This window comes from Condylura cristata, unplaced genomic scaffold (genome assembly GCF_000260355.1).
Source record: "Condylura cristata isolate star-nosed mole 26May11 unplaced genomic scaffold, ConCri1.0 scaffold00012, whole genome shotgun sequence".
NCBI classification, from domain to species: domain Eukaryota; kingdom Metazoa; phylum Chordata; class Mammalia; order Eulipotyphla; family Talpidae; genus Condylura; species Condylura cristata.
Window position 1 is genome coordinate 42,585,945 of NW_004567113.1, and position 27,373 is coordinate 42,613,317.

Here is a 27,373-nt window from a genome sequence, read left to right on the forward strand (position 1 = left end):
TTTTTTTTCTACCTGCATTGAATTTTTCCCCAAGTTTTAGCTTATATTCTTTTAAAGTCCTCTCAGTGCTGTGTTTTTCAGTGATATGTTTTCTTCCACATTTTATTGCTTTACAATTTATTCACTTTTCAAAGTCCTTTTGTTTCTGTTTTTCTGTAAGATTATTTTCTCTTTAGTTTGTCTTCCTTCCCTCATTTATAGCTTATCTCCCATTTTTTGGTTTTCCTTATGGAAAACTTATAATGTTCCCCTCCTATGTGATACACATTTCCTTCACTTTCTTTTAATGTAAAAATATTTTTCTGATTAACCTTCCTCTATATTTTTGAATACTGTAGTTGAATTTTTTCTTTCTGTAGGAATTACCCACATATCTATGTTTTTTTTCTCCCCATGAGATTTGATACATTTTATACAATTTAAATTATATATTTTTCCTACACATACAACTTTTTAATACTTTCTTGGTTTTAAAAGATAGATCCTAAGCTTGGGGGACGTAGTAAGTTACTTCATATGCAAAATACATTTTGAGATATCTATGAAGCAAATAATGATCCAGAACTACAAATGTAGGGGAATAAAAATAGAGTAGATGGAAAGATGGATGAAGGGAAAAGTCCTGATAAGGGTTTCAAAGACAAACAACAGTTCTGTAAATTTGTTAATTTTTCACCATTTAGAGCATCTCAAATACTGTGGGCATAAATGAACTCCTAAAAGATAAAATAGAATCAGTGTCCTGTGGGACCTCAGAATTGAGCATGGATAAGAGAGCCAGCTTTGCTATTAAGAAATCAGAGGAAGTTATGGAACCTATAGCAGTCAATATTGAGTGAGCTTGAACACATTCAATTTCTTTAAATACCATAATACCATAATATATATATATGTATGTATATATATATAGGTATATATACACACACATACATACATGTATGTATACATATGTATACATATGTGTATATATATATAAAACTTTACGTTTAATTGTAATGTTTATTTGTGTGAGTGAATTAACAAAATAAAGATTAAGGATGTATTGTGCCTCACACATAATAAACTCTCAGTGAATGTTCACTGTTACTGATGTTTTGATTTTCCCAAACAGACCTGGGGTAAGAGTTCTTTTCATGGATATCCCAACTATCAGTGGCTTGTAGACATGACAGTTTATATCTATTGGTAAAAACATGGAAACATGGAAGCCCAGAGCACAGGGTGCATCCTGGGAAAAATGTGGGCAGAAATAATAACATGAAAAGGGAAAACAGTACCAGAGCTTTAGATGATAAAATTGTTATTCCTAAATGAAAACTATGTTCAACCTATAGTTGCATCTGCAAAAATGCATATACGTCAAAGAGTTTTGATTTATGTATCAAGCAAGTCTTGATAATGCTGACATTCTAAAGAATATCACAAGCAATGGTGCCACACACATGCAAAATTTTAGAAATACTCACTGATGATGTAAGACATCTGTCAATAATTTTCCTAGCCTAAAGGCAATGTAATAGTCATATGTCTCCAAGATCCTGATGGAGTTACTCTGAGGTATAGCAGAGTCTGACACATCATCAAAACAAGCTCCTGCAGGAGCTTGGAGGACCAGTTCTACTAGGGAAAAGGAACTTTAGAAGGTAGGTGTTGCCCTGTGTTGACTGTTTATTTTGAATGCCATGACTCTGTTAGAGTATGTGCCCTGAGGGAATAACTCCTTTCAAACTGTAACACCTAGAACTTTCTTAGGACTGCCAATGGACAGAAACCCCTTCATCTCCCTCAAATGCCACCAACTGGCTTGCAAAATAATTTTGCAGAAAGTGATTAGCATGCATTCAGTTCTTACATCTGATCTTTGTAAAGGATTAAATTCATTTGAACTGGCTTGTACCTAATTTTCTATAAATGGACACGTAAGCTTTATAATTAATGTGCATGCAATTCTGTCCAATTCTTTTGAAAATGCAAGTGATACAATAATTGAATATTGAGTTAAATTTCACAAAATATTCCTAATTTAAACTTTCAAAGGTACATTACCTAACCATTGTTAGTAAAAGATTGAAAGTGGCATATATAAATATACAAGTTCCATTTATTTCCTTTGTAACCAGCTGAGGAAACTGCACAGCCGATTTCTATGAAAATGGTATCAATTTTTTTTTGTATTTTTTGCATTCAAACAAATCTGCATTTCTAGAGGGTGTTCTGAAATGCATAGCATGCTGAAATACATAATGATGTACTCAGGTTGCACAATTCTTCCATAGCAGTAGACTGTGTAGAGTGGAAGAAAGTGTTGTCTCAATGTGAAAGTGATACATTATTAATGGAGAACTCAGGAGAGGGGCAGCTACTCTGCTTCATGAGAACCGCCATACCTGTTGATTAATGGAGAGGCCTTAACAACACTCTTCTTCCATGCGTCTTGCCATGAGGAAAGGGGAGGAAGGGAAAGGTAGTGATGGCAGCAACACCTGGGGAAGGGAGATGGGGAAATACGTAAAGGGAAAATCAGCAGCCCCTACACAATGGTGTCCATCCATTGACCTTGCCAATTATACAGTTTCCAAACACCTGGAATTATTCTTTTATCTTTTGTTAAAAATATAATTTTCAAAACAATTTAAACAAAAATAGGTATTTTGAAAGGTGTTAATGTAAATATTCTCAAGTCCAGGACGCAGTGGGCTGCTCCAGAATAAGCTATTGTCTTATTCTCAATTTGTGACTTTGAAAACTGGCTAGAGATTTTTATAGGCTTAAGAACTATAGGATAAGCAATTCCAAATAGGTATGTATTTCTCACCAAGACACAGCAAGATTATTGTCATTTCCTTATTCTGTCCCTACCTAATTTTTCTGTATCTGACTAATTTTTCTTTATAAATACTCTAAGGGTATGCAGTGTCAACATTAAAACAACTACAACTTGTTAAGTCAATAAAAAAATAAATTTAGTAGAACCCATATACTGCATCAGGTTGAACTAAGAGTTCTCAAAAGGTTCATGTTTTAATTATAGTTTTGTAGACATGTATTTACCTGGATTACAGCTTAAATGTAGGGTAAATGCATAGAGTTACATGGAAAGAAAATACAAATGTTAAACAGTTGATGACAATAGTAAAGTATTTGGATTTTAATAGTGACTATATGTTTTAAAAATATCAATATATAAGACAATATATATGACAAACCTGAAACCAAACACTGCAACAGAGTTTGCTCTTAATATTAGTTTTTAAAGAAATACTTAAATTTGTATTTTATATCTAAATACAAACTACATATGAAAAAATGCTCCTTTTTAACTATTTGTTTAGTGAAACTTTATACATAGTAAGAGATAAACTTTTAGCAAAATGTTTACAAGGTTTTTGAAGGAAAAGATGTTCCTTTCTGGTGGGAAATGTTGACAATGGAAGAGTACATGTAGGGTGTAGAAGTATATGAGAAATCTCTAAACTTGCTCTCATTTTTTTTTTTTTTTGTGAATCAGAAAAAATGAACAGGCATTATAAAACTTGATTAATTAAATTTCCTTTATGAAAAAAAATTGATCTCTCTCTCAATATATTTTTTCCATTATTAGTTACAGAAGCACTGGGGCATTTTTGAATTTCTCTCTAAAGACAGGGATTTTTGTGACTTACATGTGTGCATTTTAGTGCTGAATGTGTTTCTAAACTTTAATCCCTGTGTTTAGGAAAATGGCTATCACAAAGATCTTTGAGGTTTGGAGCATGATAATCCTCTTGGTCTTGCTTTAATCCAGTTTGGACAGGGTGTCTCAAAACTCCAGTTTTTCAATTCTACTTGTCTTTGACACACTGTTTACTATTAGCTATCGCTCAGTTTAAAATAGCATGATCCACCTAATGTTTAGGCAATAGCATTAGTGAGCCCTGACTTGAGAAATTTGGAAACTATTAGATTATCATAAATGATTAGCATCAAAGAATTCTGAAAGCATATTAACTATCTAGTCCAGTTGAATTAAAAGAAACAGACTCAAAATATCAAAGTTGATTTTTAGTTGATGTGAAAAATGTTTTTTCTTTGTAGCTTTGCTTTTCCCCAGTGTTTTGGCTTTGTAATTATTTTTTTAAATATTACTTGTTGTTATGCATATTTTTAATTTTAAATTGCCCTTTAAAAATCAAAACTTATGTATTTTAGTACTATAATGTTTAAAAAAAATCTCTAATTATTCCTACATTTAAATATTCCTAAGAGATTATTTTGGGATCGGCATCTTGTCTTTGGAAGGATGGAATGTGGGAATCTTGCAAGCCAAGAGAAGAAAATAAGAATCCACATGCTCTTAATTTGTGGCCAGATACTTGAATTCAAAATAAAATACAGCTTTTTTGTATGTGGGTCCCAAATATTCTAAGGACTTTATCTACAGTAAATTCTTCTTTTCTCCTCAAAAAGAGTAAATGATTATGAAGTCATACATTTAGAAATTAGTACTTCACTTTAAGAGATACACCAATAACAAAAGATATACTTAAGAGAAATTTTGGAAAGCAAATACACACACACAAAACAGAGTAACATTAACAGTACCACTTATCAAGAAGTAACAAGTAATACAATGATTTTATAAATAGCTGAGTTTATAAATAACTGAAGCAGCATAGAATGGTAACTGCAAATTTAAATTGGAATTTTAAACTTCATGAGTGGATAGAGTAGACTTTTCTAAATTAAGGCCAAAACAGAGTGCTATTTTTCTTTTTTCTTTTTTTTTTTCTTTTTTGTATTTGAAGGTTATGGGCCAGGATATTTACGTATCTGGTAATAAAGTGATACTTAGTAGCAAATTGATTTCCTATAATGATATGAGCTCGATTTTCATCTGATAACAATAAAAAGGGGGAAAATTGACCACAGGCTGCATGAAAGGGAGAAGTAGATGGAGAGCTGCTTTGTGAGTATTATTGAGAGACACCAACAATAAAGAGTTGGTAAGAAAATTGTTTTTGCAAAAGGATAGGAATTCTCTTTCACATAAATGAAACAAGAGTATCATAGAGAATAGCCTGGGTCCACCCACCATAGAGGTGACCTTTTCTAGTTTTTAGTTATGGACTAACATATGATCACAGTAGAAAAAGTGATATTAAGATATTGATATGAAAGGCTGTGTAACTTACTGAGATAAGCAGAGGAAATGCAATGTCAAACTGCAGTGTCAAAAAAGAAAGCAAGTACAAGCTGACTTCATATGCTCGAGCAATGCATTTTCTTGTTAGGGTACAAAAATAACAGGCAGATGTTGTAGGGGTTGAGAGTTAGAAACAAAAGGACTAAGAGATTAATTCTACAAGAATGGGCTTTTTTAAAGATTTATTTATTTATGCATACAGGAACTGGGGAGTGGGGAGCAGAACAGGCAGATTGACGAAGTGCACAGCTGAGGGGAGCAGCTAACGGAACATGGGAAGTCTGTTGTGCAATATGGGTCACCTCCCTTGTGGGGGGTTGAACTCTTGCTGCAATCTCTGTGGCTAACACTGTAGTGCTGTGCTTTAACACCTTGTGCCACCAGGAAGAGCCCAAGAATGGTTTTCTTCTTAAAGACAGGATAGAATGTGGGTAAATGGGTGGAAGAAACAGTTTGCTGAAGGAGAAGCTGACACAGCCTATCACCATGTGGTGGGAAGGAGGTTGCTGAGTATTGGTGTCTGACTTTTCTTTCACTGGAATAGACTATGTCGTGGAGGACAGTAGGATGTACCTTGACATAAGAAAAGACAGATTAACCATCTATCACAGGGACATTAATTAGGCCCTTGCATTGATGTCTTCTGCTTGATGTCCTTAAACTTTTACCAAACTTAATGGACCTGATACAAAGCTATAGAAGAAAAAACTCACCACACTGTACAAGCAGCCTGGAGAACAGCATTGTTTTTCTTATCCTGTTTGTTAGCAAACTCTTAAAAGCAATTTTTCTCTAACTGTAAGAAAACAGGCATTTCTAATTCTGGGTCTAACAAAAATGTCTCTCTCATTCATATTTGGCACTGGTTTGAACACAAGTAGTCCAGTATATTCCACTAGGGAGAACATGTCCCAGGTTGAGTTGTTTCTGGTTTGCTTTCATTCTCCTTTTGCGAATAGTGTCTGGATAGAGGGTTCCCTGGTGGCATAAGGTATTAAAGCAAAGCACTATGAAATTGTCTGCAGCCAGAGAGGTGATCCACATGGCCACATGGCACACATGGCACTCTCCTGCCGTGCCCACTGCTCTTCTCAGCAGTGTATTTCAGCTGATCTGCCTGTTCTGCTCCTTTCTCTCTGGTAAATCCTCTCACACACAATCCCCACCTCTGGCCTGCATCCCAGTCCTTGTATGCATGAATAAATAAATCTTTAAAAAACAGTGGCAGGATAATTCTGAAACAGGACATTTCTAATAGTTATAATTATATAATGTATAAGATATATGGGCAGAGTGGCAAGTGGAGAGTTGATGTGGTTGTACCAAATGCCTCATGATGGGATTAAGTGGTTCTAGTGGTGACAGGGAGAGGCAGAATCTGAAATGGTTAGCAGAGAAACATTGTCTGTTTTGTAGAATTTAGAAAACTGATCTACTACTACTATAGATCTGACATTTCTCCATGCATTTTTTTTGTAAATGAGAAACAAAACATATTTCTTATTTTAAAAATGTATAACCTTATACCCCCCTGATAAGATTATTATTCAGGACATAACTACTGAGACCACAGGGAAAAATTAAATATAAGGAAAAAAAATCAACAAATAGGCACCACCTGAAGATGCTGTTATTAGTAAAATCATAACCAGTTTTCTGATGGTGGGTGTGCTGTGGTAGCACTCCCCTGAGGAGATGGGATCTTCTATTTCTGAATCACATACAGTGTTGTAAGCCAGTGTTAATTTAATGAAAAAAGGTGATTAAAAGTTAAAAAAAAGAATAGTTATTAGTCTTTTGTTCAGTACTTTTTGTAAATTTTAATATTTCTTTCTATCTTCCATTATAGTTTGCATTCCTATGACTTAAAGGCATAGATTCATAGCTTAACAGTAATAAAAATCAGTTAAACAGAAGAGTTAAATATTACCAATTGCCATTTTTAGTAAAACAATTCCATAATGAAGAAATTAGAAAATAACATAGAAAAGATTTATGTGTAAATAATTGTTTTACAAATTAGCTATTAATACTAAATTTTATTTTAATTGAGCTTGCTACATATAACTTTAATGCTAGTATATAATGTTTAAAATTTAACTCTAGAGTAAAAATACATAACATTCTTTTTCTTTAACAGCAAGTGTTAATTTTGTTTAGAATTACACATAATCATGGCATGGTAATTGAAATATTGCCATATGGATATCTGGATTTGTGATGTACTTTTCTGACAAATTTATTAAAATTTCATGACTTAGTGGCATCAAAAATTATTTTATAAATATATAGTATTATTATTTTCAAATTTCTAATGTTTCACAAATTTTTCTAAAATTCTCAGAATTCTTACCTATAATGAACTCCTTTAACCTCTTCCTTTATATTCAAATATTATACCTGATAAGATGGCTAACTGTTGATTAATGATTTGAGTAATATTGACTAACAGTTTTTTTTTTAAAAGATTTATTTATTTATTCATACAGAACTGGGGTACAGGCCAGAGATGCGGAGGGTGAGAGGATTCACCAGAGACAGAGTGGGGAGCAGAACAGGCAGATCGACGAAGCACACTGCTGAGGGGAGCAGCGGGCGGGTCAGGAGAGGTCTGCCCCGCCATGTGGTCACCTCCGGGGCAGGCGGGAATCGAACTCATGCGGAAGTGGCTTTAGCTTCTCAGTGCTGTGCTTTAACCCGCTGCGCCACCAGGGAGGGCCTGACTAACAGTTTTAATTTTAGTAAGTCCATGCTTTTACTCAACTGATACAATTAATATTTATTTTTCCTAAAAAATGCACTTTACTGAAGATTTAGCTCATTTTGATCTTTGTTTATTATTGAGTAAATTTATACAATGATAGAATGTCTAAGTTCTTGCATAGTATATTTTTAGTCTCTATAACTGAAGAAGTTGTTTTATCAATTTGATGATTCACTTTTTTCAACAGATATTTGCAGGCACTTATTCTGTGGTAGGAACTGCTTTAGCCAGTAATACTTTGACATTTGCATTTCATGAAATCTTTACATTATTAAAACTTATAAAGAATTCAAGGCTTTTTTATGTATGCTATATCATCATTGATATTCATTATGTTCAAAATAAAAATTGAGATGGGTAAAACATAATTTCAAACATATTTGAAAATACAAAAAAAATCATTTCATTTTGACATAAATAAAACATTTTTTATGAAAATATGCTACCATAAAACTCAAAGAGAAGGAAAGAAAGAAGAGTTATTTTGTGATGTATGCTAACAAAGATATATAACATAGAAAGTGGAAAGTGCTAAGGAAAAGCACATGGGCAAGAATTTCACTGAAATACACTGAATATAATTGAAGTCAATTTCAAATAATTAGCTAGCTAATTCAGGAGAAAGAGCTACAGGTGAAAGAGCTAAAGACCATTCAATTGCAAGTGCTCATTACTAGCCACAGCGTAAATAATAAATAAGTCACAGAGCATGGCTTATTTTTATTTGTCAGATTTTACTCAAACTCCATCTCAACTACACACTGTCAACACAACTGAGTCACCTAGCATATGTGACCCTCCGTTTGCTTTCTTTGAACTAATTAAACCTGTAGAATAAGTATATTGTGAAAATTGTGATTAAAATACTAAAATAGTATTTTTATGTGTGACAGTTAGTTAAAACAGAGTAATATATTGTTTTCAATTGCACATTTAAGGATTCAGTTGGGTATGCTGGTAGTGGGGTGGAATGAGATGGGAGAGATGATGGAAATTATAGATGTAAGAAAAGGTAGCATGAAGTTCAAGCTGGATGAAAGTGAATTTAAAAACAGAAATGATAGATAATATGAAGTGAACTCTCTAGAGAACTCCAGAGAATCACTTCTCATGCAGATTTTAGCAAACCCATGTCATATCTTGATTTCCACCCAGTGATAATCCTCTCTCTCTGTGAAAAAAAAAAAATATATTATATATATATATATATATATAGAACCAATTGCAATTCTAGAGAAGTATTTCAAGATTTTCATAAATAGAGAATGAACTGCATATTCTAGAATAAATAGATGGTAGAAAACTCATTTACAACAAATTTTCCAGCCTATGCTATGATTTATAATGTTTTCCTTGACCTGAATTTTTCAGTTGTCTCTGAGTTAATTCCAATTATATTTTCATAGCAAATGAATGAATGAATGAATGTATACCTCATATGAGCAATGCAGTAACAATTTGTAATAGCAAATATGATGTTCTCAACAGAAGTTACTTATAGAAATTTCTAGTCAATGAGTGAGAAAATACTGTCACTAAGGCTGTGCTATGCAGAGAATTGTGACATGAAGAGCATTTTCCCCCCACCTTAAGTTTGTACCCTCTAGATATGATATTTGATCTTCAAAATCTTTACTGGATAAATGCTAAGAACTATTTTTCAACCAGAAAAAAATTTTTCTGTGGGTGCATTTTAATGCTCTCATTTAGAACACAGAGGAAAAAAATATATTAATAGAAAACAAAAAATGCACTCCTTATGAAGATGCAGGTTTATAATTCTATGAAAAATATCATGTCTCAGTCACAGATATTCACATGACAATAACAAGAAGATTAGGAAGAATAACGGATTTTATGCTAACAATGTTTGCATTACTCCACAAAGTTTGGGATTAGTCTATTTCTTTTCTGATATGCTGTATTTTACATGAAATAGTCATTTTGACTCATTTCTCCATCACCACAGTTCAACCCAGAATAAATTATCAGAAAGCCAAACAAAGAAAATAAAACACAAAATTTAAGGTAACAATAGACGTTTTGGATAGTCCTGGGATGCACATAATTATTAGTTTCTTAACTAATTCAGCATATTCTTGGACATCTATGCTAAACATTAATCTAGTAGTTTGAAATCTCAGTGTACTTCAGAATATGACCTCTGTTTTCATGTAGCATAAAGCTTGGCAGGAGAGAGATTTAAGAAATAAGTAAAGACTTTCATTCCACCAGTACACATATAAATAACTCCATGATTTTTTTCAAAAGAATTTCATTAAAAAATTAAATATAATAAAAATGAAGCCAGGATCTTCACATTAACATCGAAAAGTACAAAAGAATAGGAATCTAACTTGGCGCTCATCATTTATGAGTTTCAAAGGACAATCTGTCCTAAGTCGCTGAAATTAAATATTAGGTGGTAATTTTGTGCATGTGTGTGAGGACAAAATATAATCAACATATAGTGACAACTCTTAAGATAAAACCTCCTTCAGCCATCCTTTCCCAGAGTCTGTTATCTTCATTAAACTGTCTCTTTTCTTTACAACTTTGTCTGCTCCATCCCTCTTCTTAGTATCTACTACCATTTTTTTAACTTTGCCAAGTCAAACAACAGTTGTCAATTCTGAGTGAATTTAGCCACATAAATGTAATAATCTCTCAATTGAGAAACACTTTTTTTTGTCAAAAATGCTGCTGTCTTGAATAAGATTAGCAGAAGCTATGCAAAGCCATTTTGAGTTTACCCAAATGAAAATGAAAACAAAATGGATGATTTCATTTATAAAGTTGAAATAACTCCACTCTGTCACTGTTATTTATAATTTTAAACCTCAAGGAATGATTATTCATAGATATGTAGAATGGAAAGAAAGGGAAACAGTCTGTTCACCCTACCCTTCATTTAAAACACTGCACGCTGTTCTTGGTTAATGTATTTTAAGTTATTTTTAAAACACAAGTTGTTCTTTGACTATAAAGCCTCTCAGACATTTAGTAAAACTTTTTTTTTTAATTATTTTTTTTCTCAACATATTCATATGCAACCAAAGAAATGAACAGCATGCTCTAAGTTGGAATGCAGTTAATCCATAAAAACACCTTTTTCAACACTGTCATTTAAATTTTGTAAATGAAAATTCCCACTTTGGGCAACGCTGCTACCTCAAAGCATATATCTTATTTCATTATATATGTATGAATTCATAATGTTTTATTTCAAGCCTATAAAATATGGTATGCTCTTAAGAAATCTGACAGATGATAAAACTGCATGAGAATTTTACATGTGCACATGTTTTCATACTTCCATAAAATTGCGGATTTCTTATTTAAATCAGATGTCTGAATTGGTTGAATACCATCAAATTCAATAAACAGCATATGGAGCTGTTAATATCTGTGTCTTTCCTTCCCTTCCCTGAATATAAGTATATATACATATGCTCTTTTATAGTTTAGTTAAGTGATACATTTCCTGAGTGAGAGGGATACTTGAAAATAAGCCATATATCACATTAATCTTATAAAAACAATTGCTAAACTTAAAGAATTTATATAAAATGAAACTAGATCTTTGTCACAGTGAGCTTTATTTTATGCCATTGTATGTATTTTCTATAAAAGCATAATTTTAGAAGATTTTCTATTGTACTGAAGACAGATCTTTTGGGTTTTTTAGATATTCAATTATCAATGTGAGTTGGTCATAAGCATTCTAAAATCATCATTTTTATGTTAAAATTTTAGTGATCTAATGCACTGAATTCCTCAGTAGTATTTCAATTAAAATCAGTTCAAAATGTATGAAGAAAAATATTTGTGAAAGTACTTAACAAAACAAAATTTGACCCACTAAAATTTTAATTCCAGAAAGCAATGAAATAGGCGAAGCATATTTTGTCTTGCTTGATACAGTTTCAGACCATTGGGTGTAACAATGAGATCCAGCCCATATCCTAACAGTCTTCATACTGTGATCATCAGTGTCTCGAATTTTAGGTCTTTACTCATCAAGTTATTGCTTTCCTTATTTTTTAAAAAAGATTTATTTATTCATGCACACAAGAACTAGAGTATATGCCAGAGGTGTGTGTGGGGAAGGGGGTGAGAGAATTCATCAGAAACAGTGGGAGGCCCTCCCTGGTGGTGCAGCAGGTTAAAGCACAGTACTAAGAAGATAAAGCCACTTTCACATGAGTTCAATCCTTTCACATGAGTTCGACCCCTGCTTGTCGCAGAGGTGACCCACATGGCACAGCAGACCTCTCCTGACCTGCCCACTGATCCCCTCAGCAGCATAGTTCTTCAGTCAGCCTATTCTGCTATCCACTCTGTCTCCGGTGAATCCTCTCACTGCCCCTACACCTCTGGCTTGTACCCCAGTTCTGTATGCACAAAAAAAAAAAAATCTTTTTAAAAAAAAGAAAAAAGAAACAGTAGGGAGCAGAATAGGCTGATGCGGAGCAGAACAGGCTGATCTACTGAAATACACTGCTGAGGGGAGTAGAAGGCAAGACAGGAGTGGTCTGCTGTGCCATGTGTGTCACTTCTTTGGCCTGGAATCACACTCATGCTGCAATGGCTACAGATAGCTTCATAGTGTTGTGCTTTAATCCACTTCACCTCCAGGGAGGGTCCTTTGTTTGCTTTCTAATATGAATCCAAGTAAATGTCCTATTCTAAAAGACAGGTCCTTTTTTCTTGCCAATGAGACAAATGGGTAAGGAAATAGATACATCAAAAGTAAATATGCACATGGAATTTTACATTCTGTCTGAAAGTGCAAGTGTTTCCAAAATAAATGCATAATCTAAGTTTTTCTACATCAAATTTAGAGTTGCAAAGTCAGTCCATCCGTGATATAAAATGCCAAAGGTATACCTTTATAGGGGTTCATGCTTTTGAGATTTCAATTACAACATCTCATTTTTATAAGGTGTAACTAGAATCTTCTCCAATGTGTATATTGGATCACTTTATTGAAACAGTCAGTTTTCTACAAGTCTTACCTTTAATAAAGCACCACATGTATAACTTCTATTCTCACACTTATATTATCAAATATTTATGAAGCAATGTTCTTAGTGATAACAGTGAGACTCTCCAATGATGAAAGACATAAATAAACAAATAAGTAACTACTATTTCAGCACAAAACCCTTAACTCTAAAGGAAAATAAGTGTCCTGGAGTCTCCAAAGAATAAAATTCACTATGAAAGAGACTTCAGTAGGGTCTCTGTTGGATTTCATCCATTCTGAAAATTTATTACTAGTTGAATCAGAAGGACTTTATTATAACATACATTGCAAAATTCAAGGACAGAGCTATGGCTGGGTTCCAGTACAGAAAGAAAGAGCATGAAAAGTCTAATATACTACAATACTGAAATTGTTATTATAAATAACTGGAACATTGACATCAGATTAGCATTCATTTTTTCAACAGAAACATGAAATACCAACCCTGTCAGCACTGGACTGCTGGCATAGAATTTCTTGTTGAGACCTGTTGTCAGGCTTTAGCAGTGCCAAGTCTAAGTGCTTGCAGGGATTTCCAGGCTTATATTAAAAAAAAACAAAATCCCTTGTAAGGAAAACCAGACTTTAAGGTGTAAAGGATGTTTTGAACTGATGAAATATTTGAGCAATCCAGTAAAATAAACTCAAAGCAAATTTTAAAATACTCAAACTTAACAGATATTTTAACTTAATCAGCACAATCCCATATGAATCTTATTCTTAAGGGGAAAAAATGGTAGTGAAATGCTCTAGAAAAGTATACTTTCCGGTAACTTTATAGATAAGTTTGTTAGATTTTACTTACTTAAAGTATCATAGTGAATTCCAGATTGACATGTCACAGAATGAAAGCAAGTGATCCAAATTTTAAAGACGCATATACTAAAAATGTTCAATTTGCAATTTAATAAAGCTTATTTTATATTGGAAATAATCCTTCTTACAATATAAGGTCTCAATACTGTAAGAGATTGTCAAGTTTACAACAAATGAAACTATTCCTTTAACAGAACATTTCCGAAATAGACCCTTTCAAATTGTTTCCAAGTTGTGCTCTACCCTTCCCAGTCTAGCCTATCAAAGGTGGTGTATGTCTGTGTGTATATGGGCGTGTGTGTGTGTGTGTGTGTGTGTGTGTGTGTGTATTCCCGGGGTTAGCAAGGCTGAGTCTCTTAAGTCTGATCATAAATTTCAGAATGAGTATGTAAAAATACATGGAAACTGAGAAGTCAAATTCTATACATGTTGATCCACAAAATAACATTTTTATCCACAAAATACAGGAAGGCATTATCAGGTACAAGTAGAGAATTCATAAAGTCCAATCAATAAGGACACTAGCTAAATGAACTGCAAAAAATATTATAATGGATGCTTTTGGGTTTCGGAATCAATGGTAGTAACCTTGGCTTAGAAAGAATGTGTGTCTGAGCAATAACATGGAGTAATAATTCTCAAGCTGCTAAAATGAAAAGAGCTTAGAGGCAGGCACCTCTCCATGTAGCTATATTACGTTTCTGTTCTTTTTTTTCCCTATCAAGGCAAGAGTACTACCTTAACCACTTCAGAAATGCCTTGCCTTTTTCCCATGGGTGGAAAGGAAGGCCCAGGTGTTGATGCTAAAATATATATGATAATTACAAACAAGCATCCAGGACAGAGGAAAGCTTTCAGTTGTTAAATGACCAGGTCATTTATGAGAAAACTGAATATGCCAACTTCTCAATGAAAACAGATTTTTTTTTTTACTTAATTCAACACTCAAATAAGCATCACCTTGTTTATATATGTGTTTATAAATACAGAAAGTAGTCTATACATCAAATCAAAAATTGAATAATACCATTAGGCTAGTATGAAAAAGAAATTACAAAATTGTAAATGTTAGCATCCACTGAGACATCCATCTAACTTTGTAAGCACACTGCTGAAAAGCATTATAATAAGTAGTAATTTGAAGGAAGGAACATGGGAATTATTTTGTGTAGATATACAGATGCTCTATAACTTATTTTTGCCAGTGATTGTAATTATTTTCTAATTTATTTTAATTTGTTACTGTATCTAAGGAAGTTTCTTATTCTTAAGTAAGTTTGAGCAAATTCAATAACTGAGATTAACTGGTAAGAATTACAAAAATACATATCCCTTACAGAAGTAGGAGGCTAATGTTTAAGTTAAAAAATGTGTGTACAAGTCTCAAAATAGATAAGGTATTTTCTAATTCTTTCATATATCATAAAAATCTTGTTATATAACACAGTCCAATAATTCTGAAGGTAGTGATATAGTGGTAGAAGTATTTTTCCTGTATTTATCTTACAGAGAAGGATATTTGAAAGAAAAAACTCCAAGAGTTTATACATTTTGCTAAATTTTGAAATTTGCAACATTATGGAGACAATATTAACAGTATTCCATAAATTTTAAACATCTTTCTGGTGCTTGCATTACTTGTGGTCTGCAAAACTGAAAATTGCTTGGTTTCCACAAACTTTAAGAGTCTTGGGACCAACTTAAAAGGGAATTCTAACGCTATGTTCTCTAATATATCTTCATTACCCTGTCAAGGAAAGAACCATCTCTACACTAGATGAAAAATACAATAAAGACTATGTGTATGTGTGCAATTGTGTGTGTGTGCACATGCGTGTCTGTAAAATGAACTGCCAATGAAATAGAGACATAAGGAATATAACTCTAAAGTTAAATCCATGAATAAATGTACTCACTATAATTCTTATATTATTGTGGAATATGCTATTTCTTTATGCACCTTATGATATTGAGTCTATTATCTTGTTATTTCTTCAGAAAAAATATTCTGTTTCTTTCTCATTTTTGTGATAAGAACACGTCACTTCAACTATTTTTCTGGTTATCTGTTATCAATATTTATGTCACACCAAAATTTCAAATTCTTCTCGACAATGAAACAAAATATTGTTTACACCAAATTAGTGCAAAAGGTACCCTGTTTTATAACTTGCATACAAAAATGAGAATCCCCTTAATATCCTTGAAATGTAAGTAGTGAATGGATTATTGCCTGTCTTAGACAAAAGGCAACAAAAGCATCATGAGTTGATTGCAACTACATTAAATTAGTGTTTCTATAAAATTTAAAACAAAAACCACTTTTTTTCTTTAAGGTGTTTTAAAAATATAAATAATTATAATGACTATATATAATGACTACAACAGGTTTTCATGAGCTATAAATGCACTAATGCGATTAAAAAAATTTAAAAAGCCCTTTGGGTTAGAGCAACAAAACAGGAATCACAATAATAAAAGATTCCCTACACTGACACCTAGAATTATCGAGTGTTAAGCACAATTTTACCTATCTTCTAAGTTTCATTACCTACAAATGAAACTCAAATAACATTACCTGCCACAGATGATTTTATGAAGCAAATTAATGCACATTACACTCAGGTTAGCAGTAATATAGCATAAAATTATTAGTATTTCAATGATGGTGAATCGTTTTAATTTTTTCTTGTTCTGGTCATTGAGTTTTAGATAGTTAGTAAATATCAAAATAATTATATAGATAAGTTACTTGCTTTATGGTATGCTGTTATTTTCCAGTGCTTCTCTTTGTGCTTCACTGTGTGAGAATGAGTGAATTAGTAGTTCATTTGGTCTGACATTAGAAATTCTTCAAGATGGGCTGGTTCCATATTATCCCTTCAACCCTGAATGCCTGAATTGTATTATAATTGGGCTATTTTCACTCTGTTCTGAAAATCACCACAACTACCCCATAAAAGTTGATCTCTACACTTACAAATGTGCTTGGCTTAATTAACAACTTAAGAGATGTAAATAAGAGCTAGGAATTGGTACCTAATGGAGATGTAGGCACACTCTCACTGGTGATCTTATAAGGCTTTTCTTATGTCATGACTATTTGAGAGTCATCTGTAATATCAGCTGTTTAGAACAATTCAGCCACTGGGCACTGAATATTTAATAATTGTTTGATGAATATCTCTGTGAGTTACTGGTTCCTGTCACTTACTACTTCTTAGTAATAAATCCAATATATATATTTAGGCCTCTTACAAATATAAACCATTTAGCTGCAGAAAATAAATGTGAAGCTATGGATATCCTTTCTTTGTCTACGGTTTTGATATTATATTTAATGGAAAAAAATCACATTTTTCACTGTACATAGCAAGAGACATGTAAACCAAACTATTTTAATAGGTAGGAAAACAAGTATTTAATAAATATGAATGTTGCAAGTCTAATATTATTATGGGTAAAAAAAAATACATCCAGAAGAATTTTGAAACTACATATATAACAAGAACACATTTAGGTGGTATAATCTCATTAAATGCTGTCTGCCTAAAATATGCATGCATGTATAGCAGCACAATAAACTTTTGAGGACAAAAAACAGTGATTATGTAATTACTGTACCAATTTTATAAATGAGTAAGACATTATGTGAACTAACCCAAGTTCTCTTTCTAAAAATGTGATGGAATTTCAACAAGGACTCAACTTCTAATATTAACAACTTGCACTATACAAATTATATTATATTCTGCAATACAGCAAAATCAAATAAGATCTTAGAAGGACATTTCAAAACTGAAAATACTGCAGTAGACTCTTCTAAAAGTATTCTTAAAGTTTTTAAAGGAATATAGAAACTGAATGGTCTGAAATGACTCACATATAATGACTTTTGGTACAGAAAATGTATTACTTGATCTTTTAAATGTCATCGATATGGCATTATAAGGAAGAAAATGTTCATGGCATAGTGAAGTTGGGAGAAGCAATGGAATAAGGTTATTAAAATGAATAAAATAAAGAAAAAAATGGAAACCTCAGTCAATCTGTAGGACAGTCCTCTAATCCTCCCTCAGAAATAATGAAATGACTGTCAGAGGAACACCGAACTTTTCGTTTGAGTAAGGAAAGGTAATGTATTTTTCCCTGCTATTTTCAAAACTTAAAAAAGTCAAAAGAATAACAATCAAGGCAGAAATCCTGTACTTTTGTTCTGAAATAAAATATGGCTTCTTAAAGAAAAACATACAAGCAGGCCTCTAAAGCCATGAACAATTGATAGAACTATTAATAGCTACTTGACCTTGGGGACTTAGAAAATACGAGCATGGACTGCAATAGGAAATCATATGAATTTGACTTTACAAAAAAAAAGGGTAGAAGCAGTCTGAGATTAAAACATAAGGATTAGATTTCAGATTTTTATTACTATGGAAGAAAGAGATGAACCCCTGTTGTCCAGGAACTAGTAGTGCTTCCTAAAATTGAATTCTCAAAGAACTAGTGAAGATTAAATACAACTGATCACACTAAATAAAGGAGAGTAAGCTGAAGGGGGAAACTTGGGTGCTTCTAATCACCTATTCAAAAATGACAGTATGCTAAACATCATCTGGCCAAAATAAAAGAATAAGAACTGGGCAATAAATTCAATTTCCTCAAGTGCTTGTTACAACTTAGGGTCAAATTTATTCTAGGTGACAATAAACTGTAGGTGAAGAGTTATGATTTTGAAAAGTATATGTCATTCTGGAGATGTTTTTGATTCACACAAATTTGAAAGTGAAGTATCATGTATTTTCAGAGTAACAGCAGATAACTCTACCAGGTAACCAATCCAACTGATGGGTAATTAATTAAATGCCAAGTTAATGCAAACATCTGACAGACCAGAAACAAGGAGACAAAGTTTACTTATATATGTATAACAAAACCTGATATTAAGATGTCATTGACATATTATTTGGAAAAGTATGTGAAATCCTTAAGAGAGAATAGTACAGAGAAGAGGAAATAAAAATGTATGTGTGTGTGTGTGTATGTGTGTGTGTATTTATATCAACAAAACAACAAATGCAAGTATGTAAGTGATAGAAATAAGATTGGGGATAGTGCCTAGAACTGAAAGGGGTTTGAAATCTGGGAGAACAAAGTTTTTCAGATGATCTCAGACATTAGTGGATGTGTTTCAGTCTACTTCATCTGACCACCCTGGAAATCCCTCTTACTGCATATTCATAAGGCAATCATTTACTAGATAAACTAACTTCCCTCGGTCTCACTGGAGAGTAAATGGGACATTTCTATTTCTTAAATAGGATATTCTCCTGGTCAAATTTAGTAAACCAATATTTAGGTTTAACATCAGACTCTTAATTTTGTTGAGAATTAATCTGGTATCTATAATTCTGTACAACGATGGATTTTTTATTTGGGAGATATAGATTTTAAGAAATTCAGGTAGCATTTAAAAGCCACTCGGTAACCGGAAAGTTAGACTCCCTTAGCACACAAAATATACTTCCACAAACTCTACCCAGTAACTTCAGGGCAATGGAGGGTGCATATGCAAGACCAAGAAATGCATATTTCTGAACACTTTATATATGTAGTTCAATGGGAATTGTGTTTTTATTTGAAAATTATTATATAACAGCTGGTTAAATTATCTTGAGAAGACAAGTTTTATAAGTCACAATTCCTAATTCCTACTAAGTAACAACTGAACACAGAGAGGGATACATTAATATAGTGTAAGTGATTTTTGGTCCTAAGATAAAAACACCATCAAAAGTAACATCTGCCTAGTGAATCATTATTTGTAAGTCTTTTCACCTAATGCATTTATACTAACTGTGCTAAGCACTGTTGATTTTACCTTTCTATGGGACTCTGATTATACAAAATAGACCAGATAGGACTCTCCTTATACTATGCCACTTGAACTTATTTTTCACACAAATTCCATTTTCATTGTTTTCTGCTGGAAACACACCTCTTTGCATAGAATTACTAAGAATTCATTGGATGTTTCCAGTGTCAGGGATTCTATAATCACAAAATAAAATGTTTTTGCTGATGACCAGGATGAAGCTATCAATTATTAGATTTACCAAAATTGCAATTAGTGAGATGCTAAATTCATTTCAATTCAGAAAGATAAATAAATGATAGACTAGTAAAAAACATAAAAAGCATAAGTGGTGAAATCTCATTCAAGATTGCAGTTATTATATTACTCAAGGAAAGATGGCAAAAGCTATCAGCCAAAAATTTTTGACTCTAGTAATTTCAGCACATTTGTAAAAAAGAAAATCCTAAACAGTAGTTGAGGATTAGATTAAACTAGTTTAGGATTAATTAGAATACACAATAGTTATTCTAGTTAATCCTAAACAAATAATTAAAAATTCCCTAAGAATGATATGAAGGATACAACCATTCCCAGCTTGATAATGACATTATAATGGACATGTTGACCTGAGAAAGAAAGCTACATATACTTAGACTCCATTCCTACTCTTCAGTTTTCTCAATTGTGTTTGAATTCTGCTGACTTTAGAATTTAAAGTCAGTAATATTAGACTTCTAGCTCATATAACTAAATTCAGCAACTTTTGTGAAACATCTCTGTGTAGGTTTCTTGAAAAGTAGCAAGCGATGGTGAATGGGGCAAAGGTAGTGTCCTCACTGAGCTTACATTATAAAGGAAGAAGATGCAACAAACTGTAGCTCCCTATGGTATCTCTTGTATCTTTCCATTAGTCAAGGTCTTAATTTTATGCTCTCTTTGTTGCCTTCATCTCTTTATCTATGCATATTTTATAACCATTGTTTCTGAAATTCTAAATTCCTCTTTAGTTTGCCAAATGTTTTGTTGTTTTTTAGTCCTTCTCAGACAACTTCATTAAAACTGACTTGATTTTGGGTATACACCATCAATAGGTATATAACATCTGTTCTCTCATCTGTTCCTAAATGTCATTGTCAGCAGGAGCTAATGACTCCTAAAGTTATATTTCTGCTACTTATTTATGGTTTCAAATTCCAGATGTATATGTTTGACACTATGATAGGTATCACCTGAACTTTTTAAAAGTACCTTGAGTCTCAGATATCTTAATCAGATTTATTTTCCTAGAAACATGTTGTTCTTTCTGCTTTTCCCAAGTTGGCAAAGACCATCACTGCTCCCCCATGTTTTCAGTTTGATATCCCTATTCTCTTCTCTATATTTGTCTTAACAAATCTATTCTCACCTATCTTAAAAGGTGTGGCTGCATTTTTTTTTATATATATCCCAACTCGTATCCTTCTCTGGTTATAACATCATTTAACTTCTCCATATAGTGTCTCGCTCACTTTTAAAACAGCTAATTTTGTGTATCTTGTTCTACATCACAATATTTAAATGCTTGGAAGGCAGAGAATCTCATTCATCTTTGGATCTTTCATGGAAATTGCATAGGCTAAACGTTCAACAAATAGTTACTGAAATTAATAAATTCTCATAATATTCTAAATTCTCAGCTCATTGTATAACATTTCAGCTATGGTGCCTATGACCTTTTGCTACAATTGCTGGGTTAGTGAAACCAGCCTCACACGGAATAGAAACAATGCATATAATTCACCACAGGGCACTATGGTTCTGGGAAGGCAACCTTAAAGGAGTCACCACCTTGCAGAATATATGTGGTTTTACAATTATCTCATCAGTGTAGATGTTGAATATTTCAGAATAGAAATCAAATAACAAGATATTTTATAATAGAAATGAATGAGTAGTGTTTTTTTTTTAACAGCAAGATGCTGTTCTGTCAGCTTTTTGTTGTTGTTGTTACAAAGACATTTTATATCAGTCACAGCAGGTTTCATTTGAACGTACAGTATACAAAATTGGGTTTTTGATAATATTACATAATCAAGCTGCTAGTATTCTCAAGTTGAAAATATCTGCATTAGAGGAGGCAGTTAAATTTCATTTGTTTCAAATATTTTCTTGTTTTGTAGTAGACTGATCTCTTTCTGGACATCAAGAGAATGCATACAATTAAGGAAACTAATGTCAAAAAACTCTATGTGTATAAGTGAAATGAAATTAATCAGAACAAGATTTTGAAAGAAGACAACCTATACTATGTAGTTCAGATTGAAAAGCAATGTTGTATAAAGAAAAATACCCCAAAACTGGAATTTTGAAATAGCATTGAAAAAGCAATTTGCAAACAATTGGCTTTACCAAAGATAATATAACTCAGTCTATTCTACTGTAATCTAATCATCTATTTAAAATGAGCAATACAATTGGTCTTCTGAAAAGATATAACAATGACTTCAAAATTTGAAAGATCTTAGAACACATGCATTTTACTAATTATGGACATTTACAATCAGTGATAGAGCATCTTTATAAATGAATTTGTTCTGTATTTTAGACCTATTGCCAACTTGATCAATGAAAAATACTGGAGATTTTGCGCTAATTATGTCTAATGTCAGAAGTGTGAAACTGCCTTCACAAAATCCCAATCTTCAAGAAAGTAAAATAAAATAAGCCATGGAAAGCTAGCCACTTGATTGGGAAAATAAAGTAATTAGAATTTTTGGTTTAACATGAGTCTTCAGACCAATTTAATCTTTAAACTAGGTAGAAGAAGGATGGATAAAAAGAGGATATGAGGCAGATAACAATTCAAAGCCTTCTTCCAGTCTAAGATGTTATTTATAAAATGTTAAAATTTTGCTAAGTACACCTATATATATTTTTTTTTTTCATCTGTGTGCTTTCCTCTTCTTCTCTGTACTTCAGAGCACTCTGAACTTCTCTAACCAGTTTCCTCCTTTCACATTATAGTGAATTTACAGAAATCAAGGCTGTATCTCCCCAACATAAGGACTTCCACCTCGAAGGTGGGGAAATCATTCTCATCCCCTTTACTTTCTTTAAAGAACCTTCATCACAACAGATTTTCAATGTTTGTGGTTGAATCAAAATGAATAGCCACAGCTTCATTGCTCTATAATTACCCCATTAGGCATGAGACAGGAAGAATATTATTCTGTTTTTCTTTACTCAAGAAGATAATATTTTCTTAGAAAAGCATACCTTCCATAGAAGGGGTAACAATGGAGAGTGGTTTAGCCTAGCAGCCGAATACTGAGATGAAACACTTACTAAGTAAGTGGCTTACCCTGAGGTTGAAAGCAAAAACACTTAACAAACCAGGTTCCTAGTTTCTTTATTGCAATGAAGGTGTTTAAGAGAATTGTACTTTGGCAACATCAAATCTTTTAAACATAACACTGAACAAATATCAGAGAACAGAAGTCTATATAAGCTATAAACCTATAAGCAAAAAAAAAAAAAAAAAAGGTGTAGGAAATGTAAGGAGAATATCTTAACTAAATAAGGAACTAAACATAGACTGTTGTTCTCTAACAAAGGTGTTGAATTTCAGGTAAGCAAATATTTTGAGCTTCTGGAGGCACAAGCCCAATCTCTGACCTCCAAAGTCACTTTGAGATTTGATGAAAGCTCATTCCTTCTTAAAATGTCATCAGGGTTCAGTAGAGTGATCTAGTTTTAAAGAATCAAATTAGAATAGAAAGGGTAATATAACACACATTTTATCAGTGTTAATTATTAATACTGAGATTAAAAAGGAAAAGGCTGAGAGAGTTTGGTAAGCATATTAATCGGCCAATTTTTTTCATCTCATTTTCCCTGTCAATATGAAATTTTGCATCAGTTCAAAGGGAAATAAGCACCTGAAGAATAAGGCATTCAACTAGAATACTGACCATAAAATGTAAAAGCAGTAAAAAAGGAAAAGTAGAATGTAGGGAGATAATAATGACTTCTTGAATAACAAAGATCAGAGTAAGGTTGATTTGAGAGCAAAGGAGAAAGAGGCCTTACTTGCCTTCACCTGAGATCCTGAATATGTTGAAACATACTGCTCCTGAGTATTATCTCTTGGTATCCCACAAAAATGAGAAATTGATTGGAAAGTACTTAAGGTGTGAATATTGTTCTTACTAGTAATTTTAGAATGCTATTTCTGTGAGACTGAACATTTAATGATGGTATAGAATTAAGTCATTGTATTATGGCAAGTGAGCCTAAAATAAATATTAATCACAATAATTTATCATCATTATTCACATAATAGTAGTAAATATTTTTGCCATCAATGAATGCAGCAAAATTAGTTCTTCTTTCTTTATTTATAAATTATTAGCTGCTATTATCTCATTTAATTTCCTCCAAAACCCTATGATGTATAATTGAGAAAGTGGGACTAAGCAAGATTAAAAAATTATACTGTTAACAAAAAGAGAAACCAGGATTCAAATCAATGTCATTAGGTTTTAAAGTTTGTATTTTAAGCCATGGTATTCTGCTCAGAGTATTGCCTTATTCCTTCATGACAATATCTCCTTTAGATTCTGCTAAAATTGTGCTTTTCATTTTACTGGAAACTGGAAAGTTGCTGTAGCACATGTTTTGACTGGCTGAAACCCTGCATAGAGACAATCTGTGTACTGTCACATGTTGCTTAATGAGGGGGACAGTTCTGAAAAATGTGGCATTGATTGATTTTGTCATTATGAGAAGGTGGCAGCGAGTACTTGCAGAAACAAGTGAAGTAAGCTGTCACACACCCAGTCTATATATAGGGACCACATTTATATACACAGGCCATGGTTGATGGAAGCATCATCAGGCCATGCATGGCTATGATCAAGTTCTCTCTCTAGCCACTAGGAAGACTAGTGAATAGGGTCCCTAAGAAGTGAGGCCATGCAGAATTCTTGGGGCTGTGTGGGAGATACAGAGTCATTTATAGATGACTGGAACTGTGAAAAATGCAGCTGGGAGTTGGATGGACATGGAAAATGTAGAACTATGAAAATAACTTATTTTTTTCCCAAGGAAGGTAGTCTCTTCTTATAGAAAATATTATATCTAGATCTAGATCTATCTATCACTCTCACTCTCTACCTAGAAATATACTTTTTTTTTGCAGACATTTGTTTTAAAGCATTAAACTTATACCTTAATAAAATGTATGAGAATCATTGGAAAGCTGTATTGAGCCTACCTTAAAAATTAATGAAAAAGTATAAAAAAAATTAACCCTTTGTTAATTCCTACTTAGACCAAATTTGATGCTGTCAAGCAAGAATGTAAATGTGCTTATACCATGGTGTCTAGATCATTTATGTTAGTTAATGTTTCTGACAGATTAAGGCAAAGCCAGGTCATATCTATAGGTGGCTCTTACATATATGACATAGTGAGGCTCCAATGTTGTCCCTCCTATTGGCCTGAAATGGTGCCAACCTTTTTACCCACCTGACCAGAAATCCAACCTATTTCACTCAGTCCATTTCCTTGATTTATGTAACATGCATTATCCACTATTAGAATTCAAATACATTGTGTGTGTTGATGGGAGGCTCTAGAATTACTTCTGCTCTGCACACATTAATACATCTTATCAAATTCATCCACTGAGAGACCCAAAGGTCTCTTTCTGTTTCAGAGAACACAAAATAGGAAAGAATTGAATGTGGCAAGGAATCACAGCCTGTTGGATCTGGGTATGATTTTAGAGTCAATTTACTTAAATGCTTTGCTGATGATCAGAAGCATAAGTGATTAATACTGATAGCATAATTGGGATTACCTAACTGTGGTATTTTCTGTTTGAGCTGTTAACTATGACACATGATCAAGTAATATATAGAATACAAATCGTGCAATGATGGTTGGTGGGGGGATGATATTGGGAATATTAAGTAGACCAAAGCATCAAGGCAGAAACCAAGATAATTACTCATAATAGAAAAAAAAAACTGTTAAATATTACTCCAGTAAAGACTGATGATTATCATATAACTAAGAAAAAGCTAAAATATTGCATATTCACTGTTAACATTTGTCTTTAGTATATAGCACTTTTAAGTCTGATATTTGGTTTTCACTTAAATTATCAATTCACTGTGGTAAGTTTCAATTATTTTATACTTTCATTATCAAATATCTTTTCACTGTTTTTTTATCCACCCTAAAATTCCACATTTTAAAATATTCCACTAAATATATTTTAATGAAATAATAAATAATCAATTTCCCTGATTTTATCAAAGGATCTTTCTGAAATAATTATAATACTGACAACAATAATTAATCAAGACAAGAATGTATCAGAAATTTTCTTCTAGAGTATCTAATTTATTCAGTTTCCATTATAAATTTCCACAGACCCATAGAATGTAGTTAGCCCAGATTTGAAATTATCAAAATGTTGGTTCTCATTCTAACTTTTGGATTGAAGTTTTAAGAAATTATGTTTATTCCTACGGTATTCTATTTTCCTTCAAATACTATGGGGAGATTCTCATTGGACACTAATGTAGGTCAGAGTATACAGTAGAGATTTTTATAGAAAAAAAAATTAAACTACATATTATCTTAATGAAATTTTTATCATTATGTCAAAGTAGATGACCAATAAAATATTTTATAAAATATGAGTACATTTCCCTGTCTATCTATTTAAATTTTCCTGTGCTTTAATTTTTTTCCCATACTATATCATCTGTAACAATTTAGTTTTATGATTAGCTGTCAGAACTTAGACTCATTTTGCATCATGGTTTTGGTATGTTATGTGTTATTGTACTGGAAATTAACTTCTAAATTATATAATGGAACTTAATCTCCCCCCATTGTTATTAACTGCATTGTTTCACAGAGGTTAAAATTCAAGGAAAATATTTGAGTTAATACTAATTAGGAACTAGGAAAACATCCAAAATGGTATTTTCATGGAAAATCCAATACAAATCTTGATTAAAACCCAACCAAGCAAAACACTGCAGATTACCTGGATTCCAATTAAATGTGACAAATGAATACTTGACAGGTTTCAATTCCAATTCTATTTATGTCAGAATGAGCCATTAATTTTGAAGATGAAATTACCAGAATTCAGGCAGTATAACTGCACTTTATTTCTCGATAGTAGTCTGAAAACTTAGACCCAACCAAACTTACTTAAATGTCAACTGCTACATTTGGATCCCCCAAAGTGAATCACATCTCCTTCTGTCATTACCTATAGATCTGAGCTAAAATGAATCACAGCTAGCAGATGACAAATGGTTATATAAACTCTGAATTTCAAGTGTCAGTCACACATAAATCAGGAAAAATCAGTTATATTATGATGGTATTTGCTGTTGACAGGATTGGAGACATGGTTATAAAAAATAAGTAAAAGACTTCTTTGGGAAATTTTTCTCAGAGAACTTTGTGTTTTCTTGGGCTCACCTGTTAAGTTTTCCATGAAATATTTGCTTCCTACAAAATGACATATCTATGTTTATCATATCAATCTATATGTATTACTTAGCAATTATTATTTCATAGGTAATGAATGCCTATAAACTCACAAAACAGAAAATAACATTAATATCTTTTGCGTTAATATAGCTCATATAAAAATCAAAATATTTAATTATACATGTTTGAAATTAGAATGGGCATTTGCACTTTTAAAAACAA

At 32.5% G+C, this 27,373-nt stretch overlaps 1 protein-coding gene across 5 annotated transcripts in view; it reads right to left on the reverse strand.

Moving 5' to 3' along the window:
• Positions 1-27,373, reverse strand: part of PCDH7 (protocadherin 7) — a 393,839-nt gene that overhangs the window by 181,247 nt on the left and 185,219 nt on the right. Inside the window, exon 3 of one of the 5 annotated variants that reach the window (XM_012724107.1) lies at positions 2,388-2,483. The exons of the other annotated variants lie outside the window; for them this stretch is intronic. Coding sequence (XP_012579561.1) covers positions 2,395-2,483 — 89 coding nt within the window. The 3' untranslated portion in view covers positions 2,388-2,394. The remainder of the gene's footprint in view (positions 1-2,387; positions 2,484-27,373) is intronic. 5 annotated transcript variants of the gene reach the window in all.